The 23,517-nt window shown below is 34.0% G+C and overlaps 1 protein-coding gene and 1 long non-coding RNA gene across 4 annotated transcripts; one reads left to right on the forward strand and one right to left on the reverse strand.

Moving 5' to 3' along the window:
- Positions 1-278: 278 nt before the first annotated feature.
- Positions 279-2,863, reverse strand: LOC110007732 (uncharacterized). The gene is made up of 2 exons (XR_016053928.1): positions 2,545-2,863; positions 279-1,853 (listed from the first exon to the last, which is right to left on the reverse strand). It is a non-coding gene; the product is annotated as an uncharacterized LOC110007732 (long non-coding RNA).
- Positions 2,864-2,965: 102 nt separating this feature from the next.
- LOC18439202 (alcohol dehydrogenase-like 1) lies at positions 2,966-15,017 on the forward strand. Of its 3 annotated transcripts, none has more exons than XM_088864556.1 (10): positions 2,966-3,021; positions 3,140-3,867; positions 4,614-4,660; positions 4,770-5,098; positions 5,889-5,971; positions 11,167-11,242; positions 12,909-12,973; positions 13,056-13,151; positions 13,252-13,410; positions 14,695-15,017. In XM_088864556.1, exons 4-10 carry the CDS (start codon positions 4,921-4,923, stop codon positions 14,809-14,811), a joined length of 774 nt encoding a protein of 257 aa, XP_088720682.1. In that variant the 5' UTR covers positions 2,966-3,021; positions 3,140-3,867; positions 4,614-4,660; positions 4,770-4,920; the 3' UTR covers positions 14,812-15,017. The 3 variants fall into 3 exon arrangements, with proteins under 3 accessions (XP_088720682.1, XP_006849437.1, XP_088720681.1); XM_006849374.4 differs by having other exon boundaries at positions 3,140-3,276; XM_088864555.1 differs by lacking the exons at positions 2,966-3,021; positions 3,140-3,867 and adding an exon at positions 3,887-4,398.
- Positions 15,018-23,517: the final 8,500 nt, after the last annotated feature.

The raw sequence follows: 23,517 nt of genomic DNA on the forward strand, positions 1-23,517 counted from the left end.
TCACATAAACAAGTGGGAAGGATTCTACCTATTCTTCAGGAATTAAGAATCTGTTTAACTTGGACATAGCAATGTTACCTACACTATTATTGGACCAAAAAAACTTAGACCTAATAATAGGAAGGTCCAAAAAAGCATTATTTTCTATAAACCTGTTAAACCTTCTCATAAAATAATTTAATGGATAGCATGTTAAACAATCATCAGCCCAACTAATAAGATTAAAATCTCCCGCAATCACTATAGAATAAGGCACAGAATGGATGGCATCATGCATGTCACTAATAAAACCAACTTTTAAAGCAGAAACAATAGGCCCATATACATTCATGAAACCCCAACAAAAACCCAAAATAGGACCCCTGAAACCCAAAAGTAAACAGTTATCTTTGACCACATACTCAAAATTATTAACAACCAAAGGATCCATACCCCACTAGAATTTCCAATAGCGTCAATTTTATAAAAACATACCACCCCTGAGCACCAAACTTCCCTAACACTCGAAAGAATAGGGCTAGGAAGTTTGGTCTCCTGTAAAGCCAAAATACCTGGTTTATACTTTGAAACTAAAAACAAAATGTCCCTCTTTTTCCTGGGATCACTTAATCACCTAACATTCCTAGACATGATATTCATAAAAAAAGAGGCAAGGGAAAAGAAGAAGAACATGGTCCAAAAAGATCACACTCAAAGAAAGCATCTTCAAGCATCATAGACTCATAATGCTCTTCATCAGCCGAATCAATGTCCACCATCACAAGGTCGCGGAAAGCAAGTGAAGTAGCCATATAGCCTCCTTTGGGAACATCGCGTTCCTCCAATCTTGCTGAGGAACGCACTCCTCTCTGAAATACCTTCTTCTTCGTAGAAACATGCGCTTTTCCTGTCGGAGTACGAGCCTCGACCATCTCTGAATCCCCAACAGCCACCTACTGCTTTTCCTTAACCTCCACCAGAGCTTTGGTTTTACGACGCTTCCTGATTTCGTGTATCACCACAGCAAGAGGGGCATCTTCCATGCCCATTTCCATCATCATTTTCTCCACTAGAGGTGAATCATCCATAGGTCCTTGAATAGATAGAGAGGCCTCGATTGCAGGAAGATGATCAACGCCCAATAGCCTAGCATCAAGGGAGACCACCACTTGCATCTCAGGCACAACCATCTCCAATGGCTCCGTCATTGTACCTACATTCTCCAAAAGTAACTAAGGCTCCTCCGGCCTAGCATCAAGGGAGACCACCACTTGCATCCCAAGCGCAGCCATCTCCAATGCCTCCGTCACTGTATCTACATTCTTCAGAAGTAACTTGGGTTCCTTTGGCTCCACAACCACGATAGCCAAGGGATTAATCAGAAGAGGGTCGAAACGTAAGCGACTTTTCTTGGCTGCGGCTAGGCGAAACAGTAAGGGATGCATTTTGGAGGTGAAAAAGCTTAAAATTAGTACAAAACACCAAGCGTAGCCAACAACTTTTTGATGGGTAAAGAGATACACAAGTGACACCATCGAAGAGGAAGGAGAGACCAAGAAAGAGCTTCCCCTTTTTGAATCACCAGATTTTCCAAATACAGGTGAATCATGAAGGATAAAAGCAGCTGCCACCTGTACAAGAATATCTTCCCCACGCAGATTCAGCTGACAGGGGAGGCTTTCCCCTCCCAATGAAATCTCGGGACAGCAACCCGTCGCCTTGAGGGAATTAATATTTGGAGAAAGAGGCGGTCTAGCGCGATCACCAACCCCCAAAGTCGAGAAGCCACCAAATTGAATCCGAGAAAAGTCGTTCAAAATCCAATCCTTGGGGATTTCCATAACATCTTTCAAACCATCTATATTCTTGGGAAACTGCATACCACCATGATCTCCCTTAATTAAATGTTGGGACTTACGTGTATTTTATATTTTAATCATGCCTTAAATATACTTTTTATATTTTATTAGATTATTTTTTTAATTTTTTAGTTTTTTAACACTTTTTTGTTTGCCATGGACATGTCCAGTTAGGCCGGTAGTGCAGGGCAATTTACCTGTTAGGCCAGTTGAACTGTTTCAAGCTTCATATCCGGTTAACCATTCCGGTTCGATTTTTTCTATACTGGGCAAGAGACAAAGTGTCTTTGGTCATTACTAATCAAGTTTTTTTTTTTTTTTTATGGGAATAAAGCCTGAAACCTTATCCACCCCTAAGTCCCTAACCACTAATGCCCCTACCCCATTCCCTAAGACAAATAAATCTTTGCTAGGTAGTTTTTTATCCAAGTTGAGGTGGAATTTTTGTTGGAAAAAGTGTATATAGAGCTCTGTTATAACCAATGTTGTCATATTCACTTCTGAATCTTTTTGGTTTAGTGAAAAAAATAAGCAACTTGGTGTTTCAAACGATTCGGAAGAAGACTTCAAACTTCTTCTTTTAAAATTTAAGTATAAATAAAATAGATATTTATATGTAAAATACATACAAATAATAAAAAAATTTTAAAAAAAACTACAATTATATAGCTATTTCTTTGCTGGCCGAAGCAGATCCGAAGCATACCTGAAACAAACCCGAAGTGGCTCGAATTTGACCAAAGCAGCCCGAAGCAGTCCGAAATTGTCCAAAGCAGCAGCACTAAGCTTCACTTCTCTTCGATTTATGCCTAAAATCCGAAAGCTTCGGCCTCTTGGGCCGAAGCGAAGCCAATTTGATAAATTGGTTTTAACTATGGTTGGTATAAGGACTTGTTCTCGGTCCATAAAACCTTGTTCACTAGGACTGGCAGGTCCACCATTGTGGCTTGACTGCAACTTGGGCATAAGATTCCCATCGTTGTCGGCTTGACTTTCAATTGGGCATCAAAGTCCCAAATTGGGAGGAGACAAGGGGAAATGACAGTCAAATCGCTGGGAGAGAGCTGTTTTGCTTAGAAGAGTACACTCAGCACTATACAAAAGCAGGTTCTCCCCCACTGACCATTGCTCAAGTGCCTTCAATCAATGGAGGAAACCAGAGGAAAGGCCATACGATGCAAAGGTATCGAATTAAATCAATCTCTCTCTCTCTCTCGCTATATATATATATGTATATATATATATATATATATATATATATAAGAGCTGCATGCGTTTCTGATTGAGATTGGGCTTTACAGCTGCGGTTTGCTGGAGCCTGGAGGAGGATCCAGTGATAGAAGAGATAGAAGTGGCTCCCCCTAAGCCATGGGAAGTCCGCATCAAAATACTGTGCACCTCCCCATGTCACACGGACCTCACTTTCTGGAAGCTCAAGGTACTTATCCAAGTCTCAGCTTTTTTTTTTTTTTAACATTAATCCCCATCCTCAGCTACCATCAACCATTGTTTGACAAATCGGTCCGAGTTCCGAGTACTCGGTCTCGCCCGAGTTTCTCTGAGTTGGGTGTCCACTCGGGGATTTAAAAAAATAAAATAAAATATTATAGAAATAAGAAATTTATTTGTGATGTCTCTTTTTTTTTTTATACATATATTCTATTATTTTGAAAAAATTGGAAAAGTGTTTTGGCCATGAATGCTTATTTTTTACATTTTTCCTATTTTTGTATTTTGCATTTTTCCCATTTTTAGATTATTTTGGACAAACCTATGGTCACAAATTTATTTTTCAAAATGTATTTTTTTACTACTTTTTAATCTTATTTTGATGGGTTTTTCTCATGGTTACCGGGAGCAAGAGCAGGAATGGCACCGGTTCCAGGAGTGAAAGCGTCAGATCGATGGCTGCTCAAAGCTCTGGAGCTCGGGGAGCGAGTTCCAGTGAGGGTAAAAATAGTAAATCTAGATCCCCTATGAACAAGGAGCACGTTCCCAATACATCATGATCTAGATCCTTATTTAATGGGTACGTATTCCATGTAAAATGGGATCGAAGTCTCATATTCATTACGATCGCGCTCCCATTAACAACAGGATCACAACCCTATCTAAGAATGACCGCGTTCCTATGTGGAAATGATTGAACTCCATTCAAAGAAGGATCGTGTTTCATGCATGATTAGTCCGTGTTCCTATCGCAAAACTCCACTTGTATAAAAATTTGGCTTAAAGTATAACTATTTTATTTTAAAAGTTAATTATATTTAAAAAGTTTCTTTTAGGAAGTTTCGGGAACATAGGGATGGAGTTTCGGGAATATAGGGATCGCGCCTCTAAAATTCTGAGAGCGGGGATCCAATTTATTTATGAAGAAGATCTACAATTTTAAAGAACACGTTCCATACAACAGTGGGATCGATATCCTTTGTGCTTGGGATTGAGAATCCTATAAATAGGATCCAGCTCCCGAAAAATTTAAAATGAGTTCTGATTAAGATCCTGGTCATGGAATGCCGGAACTAGGTTCCAGAGCAGGGGCGCCACCCTGGTGCTCCCGGTATTTATGGTTTTGCTTCATCACTTTTTAAACATACATTTCCTATTTTTTAATTTTTTTGTAACTTTTTTTTAACATTTTTTTGCTGCTACATACTCAGCCTGAGTAACTGGCACTCGGTCCCAGTGCTCGGATTGGGCATGGCCCGAATACTCGGCCCTAGTAGTGGTTTCAAATACTGCCATCGGCCACTAATCTCTCTTTCTCTCTCACAGGAACCACCCCTACCATTTCCAAGGATATTGGGTCACGAGGCATCGGGGTAAATCTCTCCCACAATAAAAAGACTGATATGAGCACATAAATGGATTCATTTGATTGAATACAAAAGAAAACAGTCCTTTGATGGCTAGAACCTGTTGTTTCTGTAGGATTGTGGAGAGTGTAGGCGAGGAGGTCAAAGAAGTACAGGAAGGGGATCTCGTGGTGCCGGTATGCGTTCCACAGTGCGACGAATGTCCCGATTGCCGGTCCGACAGGAGCAATATTTGCAGCAACATTCAATTTCAATTCGCCGGTGACATGGTTAGGGATGGTACATCAAGATTCACCATTGCCCAAACCAGACAAGTTGTTTACCACAGCATGGGGGTCTCGAGCTTCTCTCAGTATACAGTGGTGGATGTTGCAAATGTGGTGAAGGTTCACCCAAGCATCCCACCAGAGATCGCCTGCCTGCTCAGCTGTGGAATCTCTACAGGTTTAGAGTTTTTCTTTTTTTATTCTTTTTTTTTTGGGTGGAGAGGAAAGGAGTAAACTGTGATAATTGTGGTGTTTTTTTTGGAAAAAGGAGTAAAATATGATAATGGTGGCGATTTTTTGTTTTGGAAAAGGAGTAAAATCTGATAATTGTAGTGATGTTAAAAGGCCTTGCCGGGCCTATTGCCAACCGAATAATAATTGGGTTGGGTCGGCGTTATCTAGGATCCGACCCAACAAGATAAGGTCTAGGATGGTTTCAAACCAAGGCCCAATCCAGGTTGGATTTAGGTCATTTGGACCCAAAACCAACCCACTGGGTCAAATATTTAAGTTTAGTCCCAGACTCGTGTGGAATCTACTTGTGTCGAATCCGCCACCCCTAGTTACGAGTCATATTATATTTGAAAAAAGTTACCTTAAAACTCATCAAAATTACGATTTAGGTTTCAGAAAACCTTTAAATCAATCATCTCAACCTTGATCATTATGGTTGTAAAAAAAAAAAAATTAAGATTTCAAGTCTTAAAAATAATGTATTTTGTAAAACATTATCTAGACCGTTTATTTTCAAATGTTGATAAATATGCAATATCTATTCTATTTGTTGAGCTACATATCTCATATGGTAGTAGAAAGCGTTTCGAGGAGGTCTGACCTTATTTATTTTTTTAAATAAGGTCTAGGCTTTATAGGAACTCCATCCATTATATTTTCCCATTTGCTTTTCACCTATGACTTTGTTCAAGTTAAAATCAAGGAATTTAACTTCTATACTTGGGTTTGTGAAGGAGTGGGAGCTGCTTGGAAAGTGGCAAATGTGGAAGCTGGGTCAACTGTAGCCATCTTTGGTTTGGGAACCGTAGGGCTTGCGGTAAGTACAAAGCAGGTCTTTTTTTAAGTTTTGTAAATATAAAAATGCTTTTGATATTTTTGAGCGCATATCTTTCTAATTTTTATAATTATAAAAAAGTTGAAAAAAAGTTTTGATGACGATGATGATAGAAATCGGGAGTCATATTAAGTATCTATATCTATTTGGGATTATATACAATGAGATTATTTACCTTTTATATAAAAAAGTTATAATTACTTATCATCTTTCGATGTGAAATCTAACAGCTTAAGTGTGTCACAAAGTTCGAAAAGATTTCTTTTGAACATTGAGCATAAGTATACCCATGTCGCAAAAATAAAAATAAAAACCTAATTTTATAAAAATTATAGAAGAGAGAATATACACTTTTTGTAGTAGAGAGAGGAAGATCTAAACTGCATGGAATAACTGTGTGGTGGAGAGAGACAGGACCTTATCTAGAAAAAGACTTCCTAAAGATAGTGGGGAGAGACGTAGAGAGAGATATAAGAACCCCTTACTTTAATTTGGAGAGAGCGAAGATGAAAACTAATTGATTGTAGAGAGAGGTAGGGAGATATAAATTAAAGAGAAATTATGGTAGGGGAGAGAGAGAGAGAGAGGGGGAGATATGGAGAGAGTTAGGACCTTATCTAGAAAAAGACCTAAAAATAATACGGGTAAGAGAGATAGGAACCCTTTTAATTTGTAGAGAGAGAAGATAAAAACTAAATAGCAAGAGAAACTATGCATAGGGGAGAGAGAGGACCTTATCCAAAGAGATAGACTACCTAAAACTAATGTATGGAGAGAGATGGGTAGAGAGAGAAATATGTGACCAGAGTGAAGAAAATAGAAACTTATCTAGAGATAGATTTCCTAAGAGAGAGAGACACGGTCCTAAAGATAATATTTTTTATTGCCGAAAGAAAGGGACATTAAAACTAGATAGGGAAATTATACATATTATAGAGAGAGATAGGGAGACATGGAGAGAGATAGGCATGATAAGGCACCATGACCCATCCATCCTATCTCTTTCCATATTTTGTCTTGTTATAATCAATTTTAAATTTTCTTATATTTACTCTATGTCTAAACTTTCTCTAATTCAACAGTCAACTTACTTTCTTCCCATAATCTCGTGAGCAGGCTTTTGTTTAGATATACAAAGCTATAGGGGAGATATTTAAGAAATAACTTCCTTAAAAAGATAGTAGATGGTGTTTATTTATAAAAACAAGGTTGAAAAAGTGACAAGATAGTGGTGAAAGTATTTTGGATTGATCCCTATTAGAAGGAAAAAGAGAAAGTAGGAGATATCAATATTAATCTAGGGAGACATTGAATTGGTTCTCTTTTAGAGAAGGATTGAGCTCATAATTGAAAGAGTGAAGGGCATGAGAGATTTGAGTTCAAATGAGAGAGAAAGAAGGGTTCACATGAGGAAGGGTCACAAGCTAGAGAGATGAAACAAGCAAAGAAAAAAAAATCATATGAACTTCTTTTTAATAATTTCACGTACGTTTCTTAAATTTTGTTTGTATATGTTTTATAATAAATTTTATTTCTTCTTTTTTTTTGTCCGCATTAGTTGGGTCAGATTTGATCCAATCAAACACCGGGAATATCTACTTTTTTTTGTTTTACTTTAGGGTGTGGTTTCTATAAGGTTGCAACTTTAAATAATTTAATTAAGGCGCACTTTCAAATTTTATCATAACATGTAATTTTGGTGTAAATTTTTTTTAGGATTATCTAAAAATTTATTTTCATATCTAATTATAAAATTTTAAACTAAAAAAATAGTTAAAAGCAAGTAGATTTATAAACATATGAAAACTCGTGAAAATAGATGGTCTAGATAATGTGTTGCAGGATGCATTATTTTTGGGACTCATAATCTTTTATATATATATTCTGAATACAAAAAACTTATAATTGATTATCTAGACCTCGAGATGTATGGTTATGAAAAAAAAAAAAGATTTTCAAATCTTTAAATTATTGCATCTTGTAACATATTATTTAGACAGCACATTTTCAAAAAATTTAGGTGTTTATAGATCTACTGAACTTGCACCATTTTTTAAGCTTTACATTTAATAATTAGAAGTAAAAATAGATTATTAAGTCACAGTAAGAATTTTTTGCACCAAACTGCATCTTTCAACAAAATTTAGAATTATTCCTTACTTTAATGATTTAAGGTTGACACCTTATACAAACCGCACCCTTTAGATTGAGATGATTAAGAGCTCGTAGGTTTACATGTGAGAGAACCCAACAAGGTTGTTTCGGTTTAGCAATTAGACCAGGTGGGTCGCGTCTGAGTTAAAAAATATGGACCTGAAATGGGTCAGGTTGGGTTCCACTCCGTATTGAACCTAATCGGGTCAGACTTAACCTGCCCCAACCCGACTCATTATTTTCTATATAAATATATATTTTTTGTTATCAAATTATAATGCATTATCATATATATATTTTGATACCATGGCCGACCCTACCCTATGAGTTCAATCCGAGTTGATTGAACCGGCATCTGGCTGGGTTTAGGTCATGCTCGGGTCCAATTCTAGATTTGTCGGGGCAAGTCTGGATTGGCCTGACCGACACCCAACTCTACTTTTTTGAAATTTACATTTACATTCGTGGACCCAACAAAGCAATCTAACGTCGACGGACCATGTGTAAATACCAAAGAAGATGAGATCATTGTCGGCAAAGTTCGCCGGTCCAACTTGGAACCAGCCAGTCGAATCGCAGGGCATTGGCCTACCTGGTTTTGGCTGTTCCAAAGGAGTATTTTAAAAAATTTCAAAAATATATATAAAATTTCAAAAAATAAGAAATTTATTTATAATATGTTTTTTTAGTGGTCTTTATCATTTTGACAAAGATTGGAAAGTGTTTTTGTTTTGAATACTTATTTTTATATTTTCGTATTTGTTTTGTAAATTTTTTAAAATACGTTTAGGCACAAATCGTTTTTGATTAAATCTATATTTTTACGACTTTGCAACTTCATTTGAATGTGCTTTGTTTAATTATGCTTTAAATATACTTTATTTTTAAAGTAAACTGTTTTTTTTTTAAAAAATTTAGCACTTTTTAGACCGCTTGGGACCTGCTTGGTTAAACTGGGTGAACCAGTTCAGCAATTAGACCGGCACTTAATTGAGCTGGGTGAACCAGTTCAGCAATTAGACCGGCACTTAATTGTTTTCTTACTCCAGTTCGATTTGTCGGGATGAGATAATGGAATTGCGAGTAGCAGGGAGGCAGAGAGAATTGGATCTTTGGTGCCGTGCCATAATAGTTGCTTTGATAGTGTGGAACAAACGCTGAGATCCAAGGTAAAATCACCTAGAGAGAGACAGCAATGTAGGAAAAATCGAATCGGACGGTTAACCAGACATGGGCTGGAAGCGGCTAAACCGACGTAATCAGTAAATCGGTCGGTTCAACCAGCTTGACTGGGCAAGTCTCAGGCTGTCAAGAAAGTGTTAGAAAAACACAAAAAATGCAAACAAAATATTACAAATATATTTAAAGCATGATTAAACAAAGCACATCCAAATGAAGTTGAAAATTAATGAAAAAAGTCAATTTTAAATAATCGATTTATGTTTAGGAGTATTTTTAAAATTTTCAAAAAAGATAGAAAAATATAAAAATAGATATTAATAGCCAAAAAAATTTCCAATCTTTACCAAAATATGAAAAATATTAAAAAATACATTACAAATAAAATCCCTTATTTTTTTGGATTTTCTATATATATTTAAATAGCCGGCCTGTTCACCAAAACCGGCTGAATTCCGATTATTCGGGCGGTTAGAATTCTAACCACCTGATTTTTCCTACGTTGAAAGAGTGAATGAGCCGACGAAGAGATATCTGTGAATAAATTCCTTGATTAAATGAAATGAAACCAAGGTTTAGATAAAGGAAAAAAGTTTATATGAGGATGCTATTTTATAATGTAGAACTACGGATGCCCCTCAAGAATTCATCGGAAAAGGTAGTTTTAATGTTGAAAAACCCTTTGATTGATCATCTCGATATCGAGATGTATGACTATAAAAAATAAAAAGATTTCAAGTATCCGAAATAGTGCATTTTACAACATATTATCTACACCATCCATTTTCAAGATTTTCATATGTTTATAGATCTACTTGATTTTAACCATATTTTTAATTTTTCATTTTATAATTAGATATAAAAATAGATTTTAAGATAATCCTAAAAACATTTTATATCAAAATTATATACCATGATAAAATTTGAAGGTACACCTTACCTCTACACTTACGGATGGACCCTTATGCCAACTGCACCCTTAGATAAAAGTGTTGTGTACTACATGACTATTTATCTTTTGAATAAGGAGGTCATATATAATCCTAGCCATCAATGTCACTTCAGATTTTATTTTATTTATTTTTTATATTTTAGCTTTGAGCCTAATCAATGGCAAACTCTCGACCTTTTAATTTTTTTTTAACTTTGAGCTTAATCAATGATACACTCTCGACCTTTCAATTTCAAATCTTATAGCCATAAACAAAGTTAAGCGGTCTTATTGTATACGTTTCTTTATATAGAATTTGATTTTGGTATACGACCAAAATAACCTTATACAATTGTAATCGAAAACTCAAATATGATGGTTTTCTAGAAAAGCAGCCTGGAACGGTTTTGGATTAGGTAACTCGATCTGATCTGCCTTAAAAAAATTAAGATTATTATAAATGTTATTTTTTCGATTTTCAAGAAAATAGGGTAATGCATTACTGCTTTCATTATTTTACAAAAATATGTGAATAATAAAAAATCATTTCCTTTCTAAATATTTTGACAATTACATTCATATCACATTTAAATAGAATTTTCAAGATATTACTTTGTTTAAATTTAAAATTTTAATGTAATCCACACAATTACAAAGAAGAATTATTAATATTTAAGATTTTATGCATTCTATTTTAACAAATATAAGAATAACAATTTACAAGATGATCATTCTTAGAAAATTATTACACTTTTCCGTAATAAATATAACAATTACAATTTTACAAAATAGTGTTTTCAATAAAGAAACTAATACATTCTTTGGAATAGGTATTGCAATTAAAAAATAATTATTAATACAATGTAACCACATGCACGATGGTCTCCATTAATCCTTGGTGAGGTTGTTGCAGGTTGCTGAGGGAGCTAGAGTGCGAGGAGCTGCAAAGATTATTGGTGTGGATATCAACCCTGATAAATTCGAGCTCGGTAACGCTTCATAAACCTTTCTCAGATAATGTATGATCCGTAACATGTGATTTCAGCAGCTTTTTTTGAATAAAGTAAAAATAGCTATTTAAACAGATATACTTATATCTATATACTACATCATTAAGTCAGAATTAAAGAGTGGACACGTGTGGCGAAAATAAAAAAGGTCTTAATTCTATAGAAATTGTAGGACACATTCTTAGCTTTAAGAGAAGAGAGAGATAGAATAGGCATTTATTTTAAAATAACTAAATTTGAGAGCGAGAGAGAGTATAAGTATGTACAAGAGAGATCTTAACATTTTTCTATATCTCTACATTGTTTCCATATCTTAATTAGAGAGAGAGGTTGTTTGTATATCATAATTTGAGAAAGAAACAGAGAGAGTAAGCATAAAAGAGAGAGAAAATGAGCGATTTTTGGGAAGATTTTGAGAAAGAAAATGAGCGATTTTTGGGAAGATTTTGAGAAAGAGAGAGAGTATGCACAAGAGAGAGAAAATAATAGACCCATTTTTAACCTCCCTTTCATATCAGTTTTACATATCATAGCGGGTTGGGCCCATTAGCGACAACCATTATTCTATAGATGTAACGGCCGTTTTAAGCCCCCTTTTATATCAGTTTTACATATCATAACGGGTTGGACTCTACCTAGAGTCCCATTGACTCTTACCCCGTTATTTGGTGGCAGCATATAATTCGAAGATTAGAGGCATGGCAATAGCCTTCAAAATATCCGGACTAGAAAAATAACTAAACTATAAAAATGAAAGTAGGAAGGACTTTTATTTTTAAAGAACAATGTCGTTATTATCATCCAAGCCTTATCCCAACTAATCGGATAATATAATTCTATTAAAATTTTAAGCCGTCTTTTAAAGCATGCAAAAAAAAATCAACTATTTAACATTTTACCTATGTAGTTTAATTTAAATCAGTACGCACATCAACATGGCCATGAGTTGGAATCGTTGAGAAAAGGCAAATTGCTAAATTATTGAAAAGTTAGTTGTGTTTTGATAAAATTCCAATTTCTAGGACATGTATGAAAATTAGGGCTCATCTTCTTCTGAAGAGCATGTTTAACGCTAATATAACCTAAATCAATGGGGTGGATCGTCCCCACATCAGTGACCTAGTAAAACCCAAATTTATGTTGGATCACTGGATCGTCGATTAGCATTCGTCTGAAATGGTGATCCAAAAAAGATAAGAATAAAACAAAATAGGGGTTTATGAGGTGGGATTTATGAGGGAACCTAAAAATAATTGGATAAGCCTAAAACAAATATAGGAAAGAAAATACTGGTAAGGCTAACCAATTGTCCAACTCGTACCTTTTTTTCATTTTTTGTTCAAGTCTTCATTAAATGTTAATTGCTGCAAATTTGGGGTTGAGAAACAAGTAAAGAGTATTTTAATTCGATTACTAGCTTGATGGTGGGAATGCGATGAAAAGAAACATGTAAAAGATTTGAGAGATGCACTGCTCCTCTCCCTCTTGTAAACTAACAATCACTACTACTACTACTACTATGATTGATTTTGTGGATTTCATCCTCTTGGGCAAGACTCTTTTTAGGTGCCTTTCCAACCATTTTGAACAGATTTTTGTAATAAACTCCAAAGTCAATGTTTCATTTTTATTTATCATAAAACAGGGAAGCAGTTTGGGCTCACTGATTTCATCAATCCAAAGGAGTTGAATGACAAACCCCTAAATCAGGTCATTCTCTCAATTGTCACAACTGAAGCATGCCTTTTGTGGGCTATGAACTTATATTTCCTATATCATTTATGGTGTACAGGTTCTTAAAGAGATGACAAATGGAGGAGCAGATTACTGCTTCGAATGTGCTGGGATCGCCTCTCTCATTAAGGAAGCATTTTTAGGCAGTCGCACTGTAAGTTGTCACAACTTGTTTTTGTGGAATTACCGTTTGCAGTCGAAAAGGATATCATTAAAAGAATGTGATGAAAGGAAGTTCTGAATTTCATATCCAGGGATGGGGCCTCACCGTGATTTTGGGAGTGGGGCAAGGAGATTCGGTAAGCTTCAACTCCTTTGAGATCATCACCGGAAAAATGTTAACCGGATCACTATTGGGGGGAGTTAAACCGAAGACCGATATTCCCTTCTTCGGAGAGAAGTACCTTGAGAAGGTGATAAATGATTTTTCCTCTCTTTCTTTCTGTGCACACACACAGGACGCCGCTTAATGCAAAATATAAAGAGAAAAAAATTGCATCAGAACCTGCTTCACACATATATATATATATATATATGCTGTTCCAATGGGGACAGGCCATAAAAAAACAATTAGATACGGGTTGGACCGGCCATAAAAAAACAAGTGCTTGGGCCACAAAATGTGGCAGCCAGGCCAGGTTCTGACTAGCCCTCTTCAGCCCTGCATGGTCCTCGTTTCCTTGTTTTTCTTCTTTTCTAATTGTATTCAGCCATGTTCGGCCCCAATAGGGCCAGAGCCAGACCTGAGCCTTTGACTTTGTATGGGGTTTGGAAGAGGGGTTTCACTTTTTGTCATAAAGCCTAAGGCTTTTATAATTTATTTATTATATATAATAATTTTGGCTCAGATCAGAAATGAACCTAGTGGTTCAAAATAGAACCGACTAAGGTCCCAGTTTATGCAGGAAATTGCCATATTTTTTTGTCATATAATCTATTTTTATATTTTCCCTTTTTCAAAATTTTTCTAAAATGTCTTGCAACTATAAACTTATTTTTTTGTAAAGGAAAAAGTTATATAAAGTTGACACCTTAAAATGTAGAATTAAAGAGCACCTCTAATATCCCTCGAATAAGGTTGTTTTGATGTTGGAAAAATTTAATTGATCATCTTGAAATCGACATGTATAGATATGGAGAAAATAAAAGATTTCAATTTCTCAAAATAGTACATCTTGTAATACATTGTCTAGACCGTCTATTTTCAATATTTTCATGTATTTATAGATCTGATTTGAACTGATTGTGGAGTTTAAAATTGTATAGGTAGAAATAAGAATAGATGTTCACATTATCCTAAAAATTTTAAACACTAAAATTGCATCTCATGGTAAAGTTTGGAGGTACATCTTAATTTGATCGTTAAAGGTTGCAATCTTATGCAAACCACATCCTTTTCTAAATCCATATTTTTATACAATTTTTTTAGAATTTTTCAACTTTTTTGTATTTTCTATGGTTTCATGGAACTTTTATAATTTTTATTTTTGTTTAAACAATTCTATTGAAATCATTCTTTTATTTCTTTAAGCATTTTGAGTTTTCTACACTACTCAGCCGAATCCACTCAAGTTATTGGGCTCGGGCCAAGGCTAGGTCCAAGGCCCGAGCCTTGTTTAAAAACATTGTTTCCACTAATTAAAAATTTTCTTTTATTTGTCAATGGAATTGATTCTTGAAAGGGTGGGTTTTGGCAGGAACTCCGATTGGAAGGATTCATCACGCATGAGCTAAATTTCCAAGACATAAACAAGGCTTTAGATCTACTCTTCCAAGGGATTGGTCTCCGTTGCATTATCCGCATGGATGGATAAGTAGCAATGGATGGCAAAAAAATTAAAATTATTGTTTTCCGCAATGCACAATAACTGACTTAAGAACAGTTTTTCCTGTAACTGGAATGTCTTGGTGGTAGCATCATTTGAGCTTCAACTATTAAATGTTTTTTTTACTTTTAAGGAATTTCGCCCGTAATGAACATTTTTTTAAATAAAGGGAATTGGATAGGGTTCATGTCTCACCCGCAATTAACATTTTTTGAATAAAGGGAATTGGATGGGGCTCCCATGGAGCATGTATTGCTCTCCTACTTTGTACGAGTGAGGAAAAGAGGGTCGGACCGGGCTGGCCTTATGCTCACTCGGCCCCAGGGGATGGTGCTCGGACACTAGTCTTTTATGGTTGGATTTAATGAGAATATACCTTCGCAAAGATCTTTCACAAGATTCAATTTTTTTAATTTTTTTTAATCCGACAGTTACATATTTATAGAAGAAAAATCTCAAGAATTTAGCTTGATTGTCAAGAGATCCTAATTAATTTTAAATCTTTCGATTTTTCCACTCAAATCTTTGCAACAAAAAAGACACAAATATTCTAAGAAAACTAGAGAATTCAAATAAACTCTAAAAATCTAAATTTCAATCCTTTTAAAAATAATAAAACAAAACTAGAGAATTCAAATTAACTCTAAAACTCTAATTTTAGTCTCTTAAAAAAATAACAAAATAAAAAATTAGAAGCCCTAATTACCTCATTTCTATTATTTTTTATGCTTTGCTTATTTTCCCTTTTTCCCTCTTTCCTCTACATAGAAAATTATTTCATTGTAAAAGTTAAAGACAAAAAGGTTATATATATGGGATTGTCTACAAAGAGACCATTTATCTTTTGTACATAGAGGTCACATCATTTTAGTCCTTTAGATTTCAAAATGGGTTGTCATTAGAATGTCATTGAATAGATACAAAGTTCTAAAAAAAATTCTCGAATTTTGTGACTCATCCCAAACCATCCAATTTGACATCTAATGAGTGGGGATAATTGTAACCTCAATGTACAAAAGATAAAGGAAAAAGTTTATATAATATAGAACTATTGATGCATCTCAAAATTCCATCGGAAAAGGTTGTTTTACTGTTGAAAAACACTTTGATCGGTCATCTCCACATCGAGATGTATGACCATGAAAAATAAAAAGATTTTAAGTCTCAGAAATAGTGTATTTTACAACATATTATTTACACCGTCTATTTTCAAGATTTTCATATGTTTACAAATCTACTTGATTTTAACCATTTTAAAGTTTTAAAATTTTGTAATTAGATATAAAATTAAATTTTGAGATAATCTTGCAAATATTTTACATCAAAATTGTATACCACGATAAAATTTGAAGGTGCGCCTTACCTCTACATCTACATATGCGTTTGTATGCCAACTACATGTCATTTCATGTTATGGTTAAATTATAATATAATGAAAATGCTTATTAAAAACCACCTTTGTGGCATTTCTATGATACCAATTTTTTGTAATCGTACTCTCTTCATTATGATAATCAATTCCAAAAAAGAAAAAAGTTGAACTTGTACCCTATAAAATGTCAAAAAATGAGTCACTCTCCAGCAATAAATCTAGATGGGACATTTGATGGACATAGAGATCTAAGGCTTTAAGAACTAAAAATCAATATTTTTTTTATTTAGAATTGTTCATAAGATCATATATAGAAATTAGGATAAAAAAAGTGTGCCTTTTAAGGACTAGATTTAATCTTCCATCGAATGGTCAATTTACATTTATTGGATTAAAATAAATCATTTTTTATGATGCGCTTTCAATTTTTTATTTTTATTGTTCATCATAGTGAATTAAGTGTATGTTCAAAAATTGGAATCAAACGAGTGCTCCTAAAATGATTCTTGAATGTGTTTTCCATTATATACATAGAATACGTATCAAGATTGAACATAGACCGTGCTATTTATGAAGGGTGAGATTTAAGCGATAGAAAACTCAAATTTCGAATTTGTTTTTTTTAAAATAATCATCTAGCGTCCCTTTGGTTGTTCCCTAAATTTCAAACTGGGAAAACCTCCCAAGTAGCCTTGTCGACTGGGGGAGTAGAAGTACAATATTCTACCAAATGAGATAATTACACACACGTTAGTGATGCGGGCCAACTTAAGGGAATCACATGTAAAATAAAAAAATAAAGGAGTCGCCTCATAACTATCCGAGCTGACTTGAAAAACATAGGGTAATGGGCCAATTTTTGTTTAGAATCATGGGTGATGTGACCGAGCATGAAACCTATTTCATGTTAAAAGAAGTGGTAAAATAGAAAAATACGTAGATTCAAACATGTTTTGGTCATTTTCCCCAAATCATTCGATTTGAACAAATTAATCAATCTTTGATCCAAACCAAGTTTAATATCACTAAATTTCAAATTTTATGAGATTTTTATAGAAACCTTTTTTTTTTTTTTGGGTGGGGGGAGAATTTCAACAATAGAAATCAAACTTAAGATGTAGCATCGCTAATATCAACTACTAATCGGGTCCAAGCCTGTTTCCAAAAGGAAACTCATGAAATATCAACCACAAAAAGATCCGCCCTTCTTTGATTTTCTCCCTCAAATCATAAAGAAAGAACTTAAAATTAGTTTCAAATTGTTCATTTTTTATCCCACTATCAAAGCCATATTCTGATTTATTTGATCAGAGCCCCCGGTGGAAGGAATCGAGAGTAGAAACTTCGGTGTTTTTTAACCCCAAATTAAAAAAAAAAACATCGATTTTTCACTCTTTTCACCAAATTTGCTAGATTTTTGTCCCAGTTCCTGTCATGTCGATCTACAAAATCCCTCATAACATTTTTTAATCAAAATAAAAACTATGCAAATTCAGATTCGAAATGTATACATGGGATCCAAATATAAATTTGGGCCAAATTGGATCTAGAATATTCAGATCAGAAAAATATACATGGGATTTGGTTTGGGATCCGGACCCAATCAGATCCAAAATAATTATTTTATATATTCTCTTATATCTATAAATAATATATAACGGAAAATACTATTTAACATATATATATATATAATATTTTTATAACTAGGTCGGATCCTGATCGGAACCACCTGCACTCGAATCTGATCTGAAGTACTATTCGGATCCAAATTTTGGATCCAAACCCGACCCATCTAATCCAAATCATGAACCCATAGCCGCATCTAAATAAGATCTAAAATTCGAATATCAAATCCAAACTAGGTAAATTCTGAGCCCTATATGGTTGGTGGCTGGTCCTTTACATAGGGTGGAGTGGGCACACAAAGGGCTCCACCCCTTATTAAGGAGATGGAATAACTTCTCATTTAAGTGTAGTCGGTAATAAAACATAATCTGCGTGGGGAATTGGCCATTAAAAGATTAAAATTTTGAAAATAAATAAACAATAAATAATATTAAAAATTGTTGTGTACCCAGATGAACCGCCCAATTCAATTAGCGCACCCTCTGTTATTTCTATAACCGCCTCCATTCTCAATATATTTAGGGCACCAGTCAACCTCACAAATTCTGAGTCCGATCGGGCGATTCCGGGGGTATCTTTTTAAAACACGAATTTTACCAACAAGGCAATTGCTTTTTAAAATATATTTGCTTCGGCACATACCTAAGAACTTTGTTAAAGAATACCTCAAGGTCCTCAACTGCCTAAACCACGACAAGTTGGGTATTTTGGTAATGCAACCGTACTTAAGCTACTTCGCTCCAAAATCAAATTGATAAATTTTTACATAAAAAACATGTTATGAGTTTGAAAAACAAGGATACTTTAATTATTTAGCTTAAGTAAAATAAATGGCAAAGTTTCAAGCTTTCAAACTGGTAAAGAGGGCAGTTTGGGTATTTTTTTAACCATTTTATTGATATTTTTACTAAAATATAAATCAAGCAATGAGAATGGTTGGATAGGGCTGCAGACTTATCAAATTAAGTAAATCCTCATGTCATAACTCATTCAAAATTGTAATTAAGTATTGGAAAGCCTTTACATCGATCATCTCGACTTGAACATTATGGTTGTTAAAAAAAATAGATTTCAAGTTCTAAAAATAGTATATATATTATAACAAATTATCTACACCATCCATTTTGTCTTAAAAAATAAGTGTAACATATCCGTAAGATCTGTACTATTTTGAAATTATATTTTTTTAATTTCAAATTTTATTGTCAATATTGAAAATTGACTGTTACCAAAAGTATTTACGGACGAGGATTTGAGGTGAGGCTTTATTTTGTTTTTATAAAGCCTAGACCTTATTGAAACCTCATCCATTAAGTAATACTTCCATAGTTTACGAAAAAACATACTCCTTATCTACTACAAAGTACTCAATCGATATTATACAATACTAAATCTCACACTTCTATGTAGTCGCATTTCTCCCATAGTTTGACTTTAGAACATTTTTAACGCATCCCAAAACAGTTTTAGGTTACCTTTTTTTAAAGTGTATTAATATGCTCAATATTTTATATAGAACGAAGGCTCTAAACAATAAAATTAAAGCCCACCTCAAAAAGTTCACTAGAAGAGGTTGTTTTGATGCTCAAATATTATCAAATTGATTATCTCGACATCAAGATGTGTGGAGATGAGAAAAAAATGGATTTCAAGTTTTGAAATAGTGCATCTTGTAATGCATTTTAGAACCGTTAATTTTCAAGATTTTCAAGTTTTCATACATATGCTTGATCTACACTATTTTTGAAGTTTTAAATTTTATAATTAACGATAAAAATATATTTTAAGGCTATCACAAAGATTTCTAGTATTGAAACTTGTTTACGCTTCGATCTGCACAGATCTTTGAGACAATATCTGCTCAAATCTTAACAAAAAAAAAATGAGTTGAAATTTGAAAAGGTAGAGAGAGTGGGGTCGCTTGAATTATGAGCTAAGAAAAAAACCAGATCTGAATCCGTATTTTGACCTAAAAAACGTTTGTAAATTCAATCAAATTTAATAATAATTTAATTTTCAAAAAAAATAAAATAAAATAAAACAGAGAATTAAATGAAGAAAAACAAACTAAATTCAGCAAAGAAAGTGATATTTACCTCTAAGGACCTGAAACTTGGAGTTTCGGACTTGGATCAGGATGCTCTTCCTATTTACGCCACCATCTCGGTGTTTTGGATGTCGTTGCTTGTTAGAATTGGTAAATCTAAGAATTTTTTGCCCTAGTTCTAGAATTCTTAGGGCAACGAGAAAAGTTGTGAAGTTTAGGTAGGGTCTACCATCTAGGGTTCCTAAAGTAGGGAGAAAAGCATAAGGCTTAAAAAGCAAAAGACAAGATAAAAAAAGGAAAAAGAAAAAAAAGAAAAACAGATCTATTTCTAATCTAAACAGATAAAACAAAGAATGCCTAGATCTTTTTTTTTTTTCTTTTTTTTTAAATTTTTTCTTTTTTTTAGGAAAGACATAAAGATTCTTTCTAATAGATGTATTCTAAAAAGATAAAGGCACACTTAAAAAAGATAAATATGATCCAAAGTAGAAAAAATATGATCTAAAGATGATATGCATGAATGAAAGAAGATCTAAAAAAGATGATACAAATGATATAGATGATATCAAGATGAATCTAAAGTTGTTCTTAAAAAACAAAGATGATAAATATAATCTAAACGATCGATGATCTCAAAAAAGATGATAAAGTTTGATCTAAAAAATAAATCTAAAAGATCATAAATATTGAGGCGAAAAAAAAATCCTAAATTTTTTATGGAGAGAGAAAAGGTAAGATCTAGAAAGAAAAGATAGAATCTAAGAAATATTTTCAAATCTATCTCATTTCTATTCCTTTTTTTTTCTAGGAAAATAAATATGAGAAAAAAAAAAAGAAAAAAAAAAAGGTTTTTCAAGTCTAAAGTAAGAATTTCAAGTTCAAGGGCCACACGATGGGCGTCAAATTGTTGATGCTCCGATCTGCGATAATATCTGAGATGAGTTCCGCTCAAATCTTAGAGAAAAAAATTGAGTTAAATTTTGAAAAAGTAGAGAGAGCAGGATCGCTTGAATTATGGGCTCAGAAAACTCCCAAATCTATACAGATCCGGTCTTTTTCCAAGTCCACAGGCAGTGCTAGCTACAAATCCATATTTTGACCTAAAAAACTCTTATAAATTTAATCGAATCTAATAATAATTTAATTTTTAGAAAAATATATAATAAAACAGATAATTAAATGAAGAAAAACAAACTAAATTAAACAAAGAAAGAAATACAACCTCTAAGGACCTAAAACCCAGAGTTTTGGGTTTTTTTTTTTTTTTTTTTTTTTTTGGGCTATTTTGCTAATTTTGAGAATTTCTAAGTGATTTCTTCCTCTTTTCTCTCTAGTCCTTTTTTGGGTTATGGAGCAAGTTATTTATACGATTCAATTGGTGATTTTTCTAGTTTTTTTTGGAGTTTTTTCATATTTTTTTGGATTTATCTTGAAGTTTTTGCTTTATCTAATTAAAAAAAATATCTTCACTGCATCATCAGGCTGCCCCTGAGCCTGCCAGGGGGCATTATAACCCGGCCTGCAGCTCGAAACTTAAGTCTCGCAGAAATTAAATTGTCACTTATTGATTCTTTTTATCCGTAAGTCCGATTCAGGCGATTCTTGAACTGTTGGAAATCTCTCACGTTGTACTTCATGTTGGGATAGTTTTCGGTAATTTTAAAGTAATTATATTAGGTCTAAGTTGCCTATAATTTGTCTACAAAAGTTTGTGTGGTCCTTTAGGCTCAGAATCGAGGTTTTTAGGAGTTCCCTTAGCCAGAATTTCGAGTGGGGTGTTTACAAAACTATATTTCTCAACACTATTTGAAGGTGTGCTTTATATAGATTATTTGGAGCCTCCGCTCTATACAAACCACACCTATAATTTAATAGATATATCTTTTATGTTCAACATAAGTAATTTTTTGTCATGGGGTATTTCAGGTAATTAGTTATAACTAAGGCAGAAACTCGTTTTGTGGATGCGGATGTGCCTAGGTGCAATATCTTATGGCGATTGTCTGCTTCTTCACAATAAATAAGATGTAATTATTTTTCTCTAAAAGTGTCATGACATTCTTTTCTAGCATAGAAGCGATAGTATACTATAATACTATTTGCCTTTGGTGTAAGAAATTCAAAATCATACGTAACCATCGAAAGTGAAATTCAACAACTTGGTGTCTAACACAAAATTCCAAAAAATTTATTTTTGATTTTGAGTACCATCATTTGCAATACCTGTAGCATCCAATTTTCACATCTAAGATCAAATGTGATTGTGACCTCTTTGTAACAAAGAAAATAGTCTTAGCCTGTATTTGGATTTACTCGTTATCACAAATAATTTATTCAAATTATTTTGATAATGAATTAGTTGTCATTTGTCAGTGTCCATTATAAATTTATACAAAATAAACTTATAGGGAATTTTACTTATACAACTATCCTTTTAAACCCCAGAGAACGAAATGTTTCTATTTGATCTCAACAACATATAAGTTATATGTCACCCTACTTCTTAGTCGTTCGATCTGAATCTAATTGTTAGGATTGTTCATACCACAATGTCACGTCAAACACTGTTTTATTTATCTTTTTTTTTTACAAAACATTTTTAGATGAAATTTTTGGCGTCCCATCATAAAATGAGTCCAAACATGGGGAATAAAACAAAAAACTATTTTTGTAAAAATTAATGACAAAAATGGCCCTATAATTTTCAGGGGAATTTTAGCATTTTTCTTCACCAAAAATATTTGTTATTACTTTTATCATGTGTGCCCATGTCTGATCTATGCATGCCCCAAATTTTTCCTTAAAATTATTTGTATAATAAAAATAAAATATAAAAAACTATAAGTCGTATCATCAAGATCTGATGGTTAAGAGGTTGCTTGTGACATTATTGGTCGGGCCTGGATCTTCAAGTACCACATTGTCATGGGCTTTGGGGTAGAAGGAAGCATGGATTGCTGGCCTTTTCCTTTGAAGCCAGAAATAGTATTGGACCTGCAATTGTGTGCACGATCCATAAACGTATTGTGGGTGGCTTGGAAACCAATCCTGAGTGAAACAAGTGATCTGGCCTTTGGAATGCTGACTTTTGTAGTTGCAGTGGTCTTAGGACCACTTTGGTTTGCATGCATGTGCATATTTGTTTGAAACCCCACGACAAAGTTCTGTCTAAGACCACTTTGGTTTGCATGCATGTGCATATTTTTTTGAAACCCCACGACAAAGTCACAGATCGTATGCATTTTTGGGGTGCAGTATTTGGATTGGCCCGAGCGAGGTGAATATTATGCAATGCATGAGTGGCTTGAGAACCACTTTTAGTGGATTCGGGTCCCAAGAGGCCCGAAGTAAGTGATTTGACAAGGGTGAGCTTCTACTTACCCCGATTTATCACAACAATAACTTATGCATTTTCCATGACATATGTAAGTGTGTGTCGGATGGCTTTGGAGCCACTAGAATGAGATGGTCTGGCGATGGAACCGCCAGCATGATGTGTGTGGGGTAACCTACCAGTACGGGTATTGCCCTTGTGGAGTGAAGATGGGGTAACCTTGTGGTTACTCACTAAAGCAATGGCTTTAGAAGAATCAGTTGTGAAAGAAAGAGTGGTCTTAGAACCACTCTTGAGCTTTTGACTGATGGAAAG

The sequence above is a fragment of the Amborella trichopoda genome, chromosome 4 (assembly GCF_054954075.1).
Source record: "Amborella trichopoda isolate Santa Cruz 75 chromosome 4, AtrichopodaSantaCruz75HAP2 v2.0, whole genome shotgun sequence".
Lineage (NCBI taxonomy): Eukaryota > Viridiplantae > Streptophyta > Magnoliopsida > Amborellales > Amborellaceae > Amborella > Amborella trichopoda.